This window comes from Dendrobium catenatum, unplaced genomic scaffold, assembly GCF_001605985.2.
Source record: "Dendrobium catenatum unplaced genomic scaffold, ASM160598v2 fragScaff_scaffold_636, whole genome shotgun sequence".
Taxonomy (NCBI): domain Eukaryota; kingdom Viridiplantae; phylum Streptophyta; class Magnoliopsida; order Asparagales; family Orchidaceae; genus Dendrobium; species Dendrobium catenatum.
The window spans coordinates 252,850-263,311 of record NW_021319098.1 but is presented as its reverse complement, the minus strand read 5'-3'; the positions used below and the strand labels follow the sequence as shown (position 1 = coordinate 263,311).

The 10,462-nt window shown below is 36.1% G+C and overlaps 1 protein-coding gene across 3 annotated transcripts in view; it reads right to left on the bottom strand.

Moving 5' to 3' along the window:
* LOC110110303 (kinesin-like protein KIN-14I) overlaps nt 1–9,418 on the bottom strand; it is a 38,762-nt gene extending 29,344 nt beyond the window's left edge. Inside the window, exons 1-10 of one of the 3 annotated variants that reach the window (XM_020841709.2) lie at nt 9,081–9,418; nt 8,706–8,883; nt 8,064–8,136; nt 6,980–7,111; nt 6,483–6,721; nt 6,068–6,395; nt 2,824–2,923; nt 2,533–2,714; nt 2,314–2,429; nt 2,109–2,211 (exon numbers count right to left, since the gene is read on the bottom strand). In XM_020841709.2, coding sequence (XP_020697368.1) covers nt 2,109–2,211; nt 2,314–2,429; nt 2,533–2,714; nt 2,824–2,923; nt 6,068–6,395; nt 6,483–6,721; nt 6,980–7,111; nt 8,064–8,136; nt 8,706–8,818 — 1,386 coding nt within the window. In that variant the 5' untranslated portion in view covers nt 8,819–8,883; nt 9,081–9,418. The remainder of the gene's footprint in view (nt 1–2,108; nt 2,212–2,313; nt 2,430–2,532; nt 2,715–2,823; nt 2,924–6,067; nt 6,396–6,482; nt 6,722–6,979; nt 7,112–8,063; nt 8,137–8,705; nt 8,884–9,080) is intronic. The other 2 variants (XM_028695433.1, XM_020841708.2) reach the window with 2 other exon arrangements.
* Nucleotides 9,419–10,462: the final 1,044 nt, after the last annotated feature.

Here is a 10,462-nt window from a genome sequence, read left to right as displayed (position 1 = left end):
TAATTATTATTAATTAATATTAATTAAAATATTTCTAATCCCCACCCTTCTTCTCTGTTCACGGGATCCGGCCAAAGAAGCGTGTGATAGGGAGAAAATTACCTACACTTCCAGTGAGCTCCCGTTCTTGGCCCCGATCAAAATGCTAACTTCCGATCCTACAGCAAGAGGAAGTCGTGGAAGGAGCGGTGTCGGGCGGGGGAGAAGAGGCGCACGAAGGGTAGAAAGTTAACTTCACGGCCGAGCGAGCTCCTGTTCTCACTCCCGATCAAAATGTCGCACCTTCCGGTCCGACTGGAAGGAAAAGTCGGCAAAGGAGTGTAGTTGAACAACCAGGAAGGAGCCGGAGGAGCGCGCAAAGGGTAGACAATTGTCTTCACAACCGGCGAGCTCCCGAATTGCTTCCGATCAAACTGTCGTAAGGTCCGATCCGACTGGAAGGGCGAGTCGCTTGAAAGAGCAGAGTCGAGCGGCGTCGGAGGGGGGAGATCGGGAGAGAGTGAGTTCAGAAGGAGAGCTGGAGCGGGAGAAGAGTAGAGGCCGAAGGCCTCGCTGCCTTGAGCCCTTTTAACGACTCGAGTGAGTCGTGTGAGCGACGTGCGAGACGCGACGCTCGGTATGGCTTCGACGTGCGACGAGCGGCGCTGGATCGTGCGACGTGGGGAGGCAGGTAAGGGATTTGATTGATTTTTTTTTTTGTTTATTACGGGTCAACACACTAAAATGTGTAGTATTACAACTTGTGGAACGAAAAATGGACATAATAGGTAATAGCTCAACCAAAACATATATTTAATTAATAATGCTAGCTGGGAAGTGAATGAAGAAATGTGTGATGTGATAATAGATTAATTAAAAAAAGATTACAACAACAACATCAAATTTTTATCCCACTATGTGAGGTCAGCTACATTAATTCTTTTTCTCTATTATGTCCTATTAAGAGTCAAATTTTCATTTAAATCTAAAAAAAAAGTCATTTCTAATATCTTGTAACAAAATCTTTTTAAGTCTACCTCTACCTTTCTTAACATAAGCCAAATCTAATACATCTACTTTCCTAACCGAGTCATCGGAAGGCCGCCGTTTTATGTGACCAAGCCATCTAAGGCGACTCACTCTAATCTTATCTTCCACTGTAGCTACTCCAACCTTTTCATGTATATGCCCAGTTTGTATCATGTCTCTAAGTGTAATGTCACTCATCCACCTGAGCATCCTCATTTCTGCAACACTTAACTTAATGTTATGCTTCTCTTTTAATGGCCAACATTCTGCACTATAAAGCACTGCAGGCCTCACCACCATCTTATAGAATCTTTCCTTAAGCTTGAGGGGGGCTTTTTATCACACAACAAGCCTGATGCATTCCTCCACTTTAACCATCCAACTTGAATTCTGCTATTAATATCCCCATCTATTTCACTATCATTCTGAACAATAGACCCAAGATATCTTAAACATGTACTCTTATTAATGACTTGATCGTCCAAAGTCACAAACCCTCCATAAAATCTGTTACTACTAAAATTACAATTCATATATTCAGTTTTAGATATACTCAAATGAAAACCTTTAGGCTCTAAGGTTGACCTCCATAATTCAAGTTTACCTTCAACTCCCTCTCTAGTCTAATAAACAAAAAGAATATCATAAGCAAAAAGCATACACCAGGGTACAACTTCTTGCAAATGTCTAGTGAGAACATCCATGACTAAAACAAAAAGATATGGGCTTAAGACTGATCCTTGATGTAATCCAACTAAAACAATCATATTCTCATAATCTTCATTGAAAAGTTTAGCAAAATATCTCAACTACCTTTGTTGAATATCATCTTCAAATAAAAGTACTTTTTGATTTTCATCCTTATTGCACTTCACTTGCACTAAGTCCTTACTACTCATATCTCTTTGTTTGGCTAACTTGTACATATATCTTTCGCCCTCCTTAGTATCTACTTTATCATATAAATCATTAAAAGCTAATCATGACATGAATCCTTAAATATATTGGGTTAAAAAAGATTAATGAGAAAAAAACAGAATATGTAAAGTTTAGGTTTCTGTGATACTACCATTATATTGGATGCAACGCTTTGTTCTTACCATTAAATTATAACGAGAGAGTATATCAAGCTCCCAGTCTCTCTTTGCCCTTGTCACCGCAACTTGTCTTGGTAAGAATCTTTCAAGCAGAGACGTCCACTCACTGTAAAGATAACCAATGTTTAGAGATTGTATTAGTAAAGAATATACAAAAAAGGGAAGGCTTGATAACCACTATGGAATATAAAAATTAATTGGTACTCACACACATGAATCAGGATTGTCAACAAATCCAATCTCAGCTAAAATTTGAAGAGCGGATAGTTGAGTAGCATCATCCCTACCAACTGGATAATTTCCCAAAACATAGTCATGTTGTAACTGCCAAAAAAGGTAAATATATCACATCATACAACAGAGATCAACGATATCAAATTATTCAAGGGTACATGTGGTGTATTCTGGAGAGTCCAAGCGCACATACCTGAACATATAACAATTGAACAAACATGGGATCTTCAACGGCATCATCAGACTCCCGAAATAGTCTTTTCTTAAATGTTAGTTTGCAATGCAAAATTTCTCCTTTGCTGCGGTCTTTGGCTGCCTTAAATTCAGCCAATAAATCTCCGATATATTTATTATCATCTAACCAAATGAATTCCTCTGAGAAGCATGACTAAGCTTAGTTAGAAAACTGCTTTCATAAGCTTGAATTACGAGAAAAGTTAATTGGGGCTTGAGGAATGGTACAGGATAAATATATAAACATTACCGCTACCAAAATCAGGAGATTTTGAGCCTTGTACAACTTTTCTGCATTCAAACAAGCTAAAACTGGAATAGGTCGTAAGTTTGATTATGCTTGCAAGCTCCTAAATAAAATTATTGTCCATGAGTAACATATATATAACAAAAGAATAGAAATGACACAATAAAAATGAAAAATGAAGCGATTCTAAAATTTCCTCGTAATAACATAAGCATGGCGATGCATTACAAAGTCCTTAGAAGAACAAAAAAAAACAGAAGAAAACTGCATTTGCACAATAGTGCCACAATGTGAAGTTTTTGGTTTTGGAGGAGTTGGAGGTGAGAGGCAACATAAGAGACTTTTTACAATTTAGAGGGCACGGCAATCATGAAGCTGTAAATATTTAAAACATCATGATCAAAGATGCAACGTTTTAAATTAGATAACTATGTTAGGATATCCCAAGCATCATACTTATCACAACTTGCCTTGAGGCCGTGTTAGCGCCATTCTAGTAAAAAATGACTCAAGGCTAATGCCTTGAGCTTTTTTATGAGGCTTGCCTCGCTTTGCTGGCATGAGGCTTACAACCGACCATATTTAAATAAATTTTTTATTAAAATTTACCTAAAGTCTAAATAAAAGCCCCGAACAAATCACACATTCATGCACCCCCAAGCCGTAACAACTTCCTCTCACTTGCCTCGACCTACAGCCTGTCACCTTCTCGACAGCCACCACCGTCATAGTTGTTGCTTGGGATCTCTTGAAAGCAGCACACCATCAACACCTCTAACAATTTTGAAGAATTAATCTCATCTTAATGTTGATGAAAAACATTTATGAAAAAGGAAGATGGCTAAAATAAACGAAGAATAAGCATATTAGGATGCATTTAGACTGCACAGAATGAGACAAGGGAGAGACCAATTTATTATGATGATGACTCAAATAAAAACCCCCTCAGTAAAGACAGTGCAAATGATTTCTGAGTTGTTGCCAACTATTTCAATTTTCTTTATGAATTAAACGTGGATAAGTAGGGAACTGAAAAAGAAGAAATTTGGAGTTAAATTTAATGTTATATGATATTTTTTATGCAATTTCTATATTTAGTATTGTTTTGTTATTTTAATATTTGGATTTCAATTCAATTTCACACAGTTTATCACTTATCACTATACGTCTTGTGTAATTTTTTGTTTCATAGATATATCAATTTGTTAATTTATAGTTCAATAGAAAGTTAATATCATCATTTAACATATTATTTGGGTATTATATAAAAAAATCACTGTTAACCTTTATTTTCATTTTACACATTTTTTTTTTAAGCTTATGCCTCACGAACAAAAAAATATCTCAATACCCAATTACACAATTTTAAACATTGATTACAACTGTAAATTAGCACAATAGGTTACGTGGGCTCTGACAATTGATATAAGAGCTTTGAATCCAATCTACTAGGCTTAGTCTTAGTAGAGAGATTTATTTAGGAATGATTATGAATTTATAGATGTTAATACATAATAAACTTTAAGATCTACTTGTGAAATTTGTGAAGGATATTATGGGCAATTTATGTGACTGGTGTTAAAATTGGTTATCTTATTATTATAAAATATTGGGGGATCACTTTGAAGGGCTTGCATGTGATATTATGAAATAGGAACTTACAATTTTAGAGGATTAAACATAATATTTGCATAATTGAGTCCATTCATATTAATGCAATATATTTGGCATTGTGATGCTTTTAAAAGATCCACCTTCTGAGCTCTTATTGACATTTTGTTGATGGATCACAAACGTGAGTATATACCGTAGCTTAAGTTATTAGAGTTATCTAGTTGTCTTGAGTATCACTTGGAGGACCAAGTGACCATGAGGGGTGGAGGCATAAAATAGATAAGTTGATGTAAATATGTAGATTATTATCAATATATTAAATGGATGTAATTATCTTATAAACCTTGATTGTGTTGAAATGAGAATACCAAAACTCAAGAAGAGTTCACCCAAGAAAATATAATGCCACAAACAAAAACAAAAAAAGATCAATGGCGCAATGAACAAGAGACTCCAAGATTTAATTAGATTAACATTAAATTTATCAATTCATTATATCCTATCAAACTACTGTTGAAAACTTCCGAGCCCAAAGGGAGGATTGTGACAATATCATTCTCTAACCACCCTAAAATCAGTTTTTAACATCTATAAAGATCCAATCTGATATGGTAAAAGATAAGCCGCAATAATAGCTGAAGAAAAGCTTCAAGCTAATCTCAATCTTTATGCTACCCAATTTACATTCAACTGCGTGAAGTCTATAAGTCATGAATCATACTGAACAACAACTAAATCATGAAATAACTATTGTACCATACAACATCTTTATTAAGACATGTGAGAGGTCACATCTACACCTTTCACTGAATAGTATCAAAAAGAATGAAAGAGGTTTTGAACTCCTCCCTATGCTCTATATTTTTAGAAGGATAGAGTCAGTTCTCCAGACATAAATTTCTTTAAAGTAACAAAAAAAATGACTATAAATTACTTTTTACATTGTCATCAATTTTTACTTACTTTAAATCTTAGTCATTAAAAAATTTTATGATCCTATCATCCTATTAGAAGAATTTGACACATTCCTTCCAAATCTTTCACCCTCCATGACTAATAGATAAAATTTATCTTTTATTTATTTTAAATCCTTGTTATTCAAAATATATGATGGATGGTATAAGATATGAAACAAAAACGGAATATCTTTCTAAAAGGATAGTAGTTTATTTATATAGATATAATGACAATATTACTGAATTATAAGTCATTTTTATTTCTTGCCCACTCGAACAATAGGAAGTAAAAGTTTCACTTCCCTACTTAACAACGAAGCAGCCTTTGTAGAAGTGCTTCATCAAGCACATTAAGAAATGGGAAATGCCTCTTCTTCTAACATGCCGGCATCCAAACCAACCCCTAAATTCTCTTCTATAGTCAGATAAAAGAAGTTCGATTAGAATTCAATGGCTGTTAGCTTGATAGTATGAAATTATCTCCTCAGCAAAATTTGTGAAATGAATTTCCTAACTAGACCATAAACCATCAAGAAGAAAATATTTACCCTCTCCTAAACAATAAAGTCTCCATTGATATCCACAAAAGTTTATAAGCAACCCATGTTAAAATAATTTTGCAAGTAACATAGTACGCAAAACCAAAGATTGTGGAGAAGAACAAGTTTTGCAAGTACCTGGACAGCATCATTGACCGTGGTGGTCATGTCATATGAAATTTCTTCAAAAGTTTCATCCAAGAAAAATATTATAGTTGTAAGCTTTTTACCAGTCAACATAGCTTCAATCTCTTCACGTGCAGGAATTGTCAGCCTTGGTCCAGCTTTCATTGAGCCTTTCATAGCATTTAAAGTGTTTAATGCGAGGATTTGAACTTCTGGTTCCGTTTTCGGCCCATGAGCAACATTGTGCACATACTCTGACAAATGTGACCCAATATCCTTACTCGGAGGCATGGAAGAGGCACATAAATACATGAGCTCCCATGACTTTATCAGAAAGCTCCTACAAAATGAGATGCATATGAAAAATACTATAACCACGGGAAATATGTCTTCATTACTATCTCCATGCTTTTCTAAAAATAATTACTTATCCGGGTTATTGTGAGTTTGCTTCAAAATCTGAGCAAAAATTTCATCACGTAGCTCAGGCCGCTTCAAAGTTTGTTTATAAATCTTAGCAACAAGATCAATTCGCTCGTCCATGCTTAATAAAATTGCTTTGTCTGATGAATCAACCCCCATGTACTTCAGAATCATCAGGAAGATCTTAACTGAACGGCTTGCAAGATCTCCATTAATCTTAAGCAAGGAAGTTGGAATGGGATCCTGCACATGCAATAGGGAGGATAAAACCCAAAGCATTAGTCCACTATAACATGTAATGTTTCAACATATATGTGTTCCTCTAGAGATCTCTCGGCAATCATTAACAGAACAGCAATTAATAGTGTGAAATGCAGTGTTTATTGACTCCTAAGAGCCAACAGAATTGAAAATTCACGTGATGATGCAAGCAGTAAACAAGAACAAAAAGAAATCGTTGATAATGAAACATAAAATTTAGCAAACAAGATAAAGTACTACCTTTTGAAAGGATAACATATTTTCCAACGTAAACGTTTCATTTACTGTAGAAACTACAGACTTTTTTGAGAAAAACCCACGTTTTCCAGCAGAATTGATTTGCTTCTGCATAGCTCGCAAAAAAGTCCCAACCTGAAAAACGAAGGAGAATTAACAAAGAAAATAGTTAACTTCAGTGACAACAGAAATCTAACTATCAAAATATCAATGTATAAACTTATGCTAGATAAAAGCTTATGCATCAAGATGCTATTTTAAGTGTAGCAAGTTCAAGGAGAGGTTTCTAATGACAGACATGAACTGAGGAACTAGAACAAGGAAAAATAAACAACATGACTGCAAAGAAACTGCATCTTGTTAAATTCTCTCACAGAAATAGTCGGCAATATAGGAACCTTTAATCAAAGTTACAAAAAGCTGCAGCTTTGGAACTGTATAGGAACTTAGACCATTATTTTAACAAACATAACAGCATTTCATGTCAACCAGGAGAAATTATCACGTGCGGACGCCGAACGCAGTTCACCGTCCGGAGACCAACCAAAATGCACCACGTCAACAGTATCGAGCGCGGTAGCGAGCCGCATTACCGAGCGCGAGTGACGTGACGTATTATGGTTGGTCTCTGGACAGCGTTCGACGTCCGCACAGAATAATTTGCCGTCAACCAGCACTCCTAGGAGAAAATGGCAAACTAAATTTCGTTGAAAAATACATAAGGGATCTAAATATGCAGACCAGTTACAGAGAAGAAAGACAAAACTCGCAAAAAGATAAACGAGAAGATTTTCTACACTTTATCTAAAGTATTGAAATCTGATGTTGCCATCAAATGTGGAGGTAGTATAGACTGCAAAGCAAGAATCTGAGTACTTCGACATATGTGAAAGTCTACAAAAATTACAAAAAAATTTACACATGATATTGCAGGATCGTGAGACCCACAAGTCAACTAATCTTGGTAAGAATCCTCGAGCACATAGATTATGGGTGTTAACTGTTGAATCAATTATCTTATGGCCCATAAATTGCAATTGGTTCAGAAAAGAACGCAAGAAATTAAGAGGTAAAACTTCATACATACCTGGAACCTATCAATAAAAGGAATAACACATGCAAGGTCAGGAGGTAGAGACGTTGACAATCTGCTGGGGGTACTGCAAAGGATAAAAAAGAGAAATTTGTTGAGTTTTTTACATGCTCCAACACTTCTTCTTCGAAACAAATATGCATACATAGTGCAAAAGCTTTAAAATCATTATAGGGTTATAGAAGTGTACTCCACTCCTACAAGAAATTCAAAAAGAAAAACTTAATACTTCATATGAACAGAAGTTACAAGACACCCAAGGTTTCATGTAAAAATAAATGTGCTAGCATTCATAATGTACTAGAAAACATAAGCTTGCAAGAATGAAACCTTAATCAGATTTTCTTCAGCTTATTTTTCTTTTTATGTTTTTTATGGGGAGTAAGCATTTCATCCAAGAAAAAAAAAATAAGCAGAGAATCAAAATGAATCACATAGCTAAAGCCTCATTTCCTTTGAGGTTTATTGATTGAAAATACATATAGCACAATTGGCAAGCAAATGAAATTTCTCTATATTCAAGATTTTCTATTTCGGCATGTGTTCAGATATAATTTTCTATGATGAGAGAATGAAGTTCTAACATCTAACAATTTATAAATTCTCGCAATTTTTTAAAAGGAATAGCAAACCTACGGAGGAACAAAGTATGAGCCATCACTGTCATATCCATCCCCTGCAACGCCGGTAGAAGAGCTATGAGACGGTGTTGCATTGCCATTGCTAGAAAATAAGGGCGATTGTTCCATCCTCACACTATCAGCTATTTGATGCCAGGTACGGGACTTTTTTCGATCGAGACGAAACTAAACTCCTGCAACAAAAAAGAAACCATTTTTTTTATTAGATGCTGTAACAAACAGCCACATGAGAAGTCTTATCCACAAAGAAAGCAACTCAAACCAGAAATGAGTAGAAGGATCAGATCTTTGATAACAGATTTACTCAAAACATCTAAAATGCACGTATTGGAAGGTGAAAAAGTTTGAAACTAGAATTAGGAAATGTAACCGATCAAGATCTGAGACCAGAACAAAGGTGGAATTGATTGATTGCCTTAAACAGTAAACAAATCTAAGGCCTCTGAGCGGAACCAATTAGCAGGAGGTCAAGCGGGTAGCGAGGAAACCCTATTTGCCGTCCTTCTCTTTTTTTCTGCCGGCTTCCATGTTTGGCTTCTCTCATTTGTCGTCTCTCTCCGACTAGGTCAGGGTTTAAAGAGGAGAGAGAATAGAGGAAGCGAGAGAGTCACGAGAATTGAACAATTTTCAGAGAGGGAAGAGCCTGACGAGAGAGCTGGCGAGCAGAGTTGGGTCCGCCTCGCCGAGGGAAAATACATAACTCGCGTTTGAAAATTGATAATGATATAAAAGCTACGTATATTAAAAATATTTGATAAATATATTCTAACGTATATATGTAAATTTAATCTGCAAGGAAAACCATCCTTGTGGGTCATCAGTAAGATTCATGAAATTTGATTTTATTTGGCTCAATATAGAGCAAAGTTGAGAAAGATACTTGATCTGTTATCAGTAATTTATCTTGATCGGATACGAATCTCAAGGCAAAATCAAGTTGGAAAGTTCCGAAATTATAATTGAAACCAGCCAGACTCCAATTTCAGCAAACGTATAGTCGAACTGAACGTCTCGAAAATATGAACCCAACGACATCAAATTGGACTCAATACGAGCCCAAATGGGTCCAAATCAAGGACCTGAAATGTTATTGGAAGGTTCAAAGTTCAAATCACAATTTGGATTACCAAATGTGAGATTCTTATGGTCGAATCGAGCTGCGACGAGACAAATCCAATGAGCCCAAGATCACTGAATTATGAAATCACTAAGACTATCAAATGTCCAATGAACGGTCCACGATCAAGGGAATCAACATCGGTCGTCCATGCAAATCACTCCCAACTTACCATTGATCTTCATCATATTTACTAGTCATGCCACTCTAAGCAAGGAATCAAGAAGAGAGATCGGAGATCGCTCTTACCACCTAGCTCCTCCTCGCCACCACTCAGGCTTCCGCCAGACCACCACCTGATGCCAAACTTCTGTCGGACCACCGCCTAACGTTGAACTTCTATCGGACCATCGTCTGACGTCAGACTTCTGTCTGACCACCGCCTTACGCTGGACTTCCACCAGACCACCGCCTGACGCTAGACTTCCGCCGAACCACCTTCTAATCATATCGTACAGTTCATATTGATTCCATTGACCATGAAGTATTTTTTCAACTTTGAAGCGTCAATGATGTCAAAATTGAGTGATCTTGAGCTTGTTGGATTCCTCTCATTGAGCCACTCGATTTGACTATAACCATGTCAAATTTAGAATTCATATGATCTTATTTTAAATTTTAAAAGATATCATTCA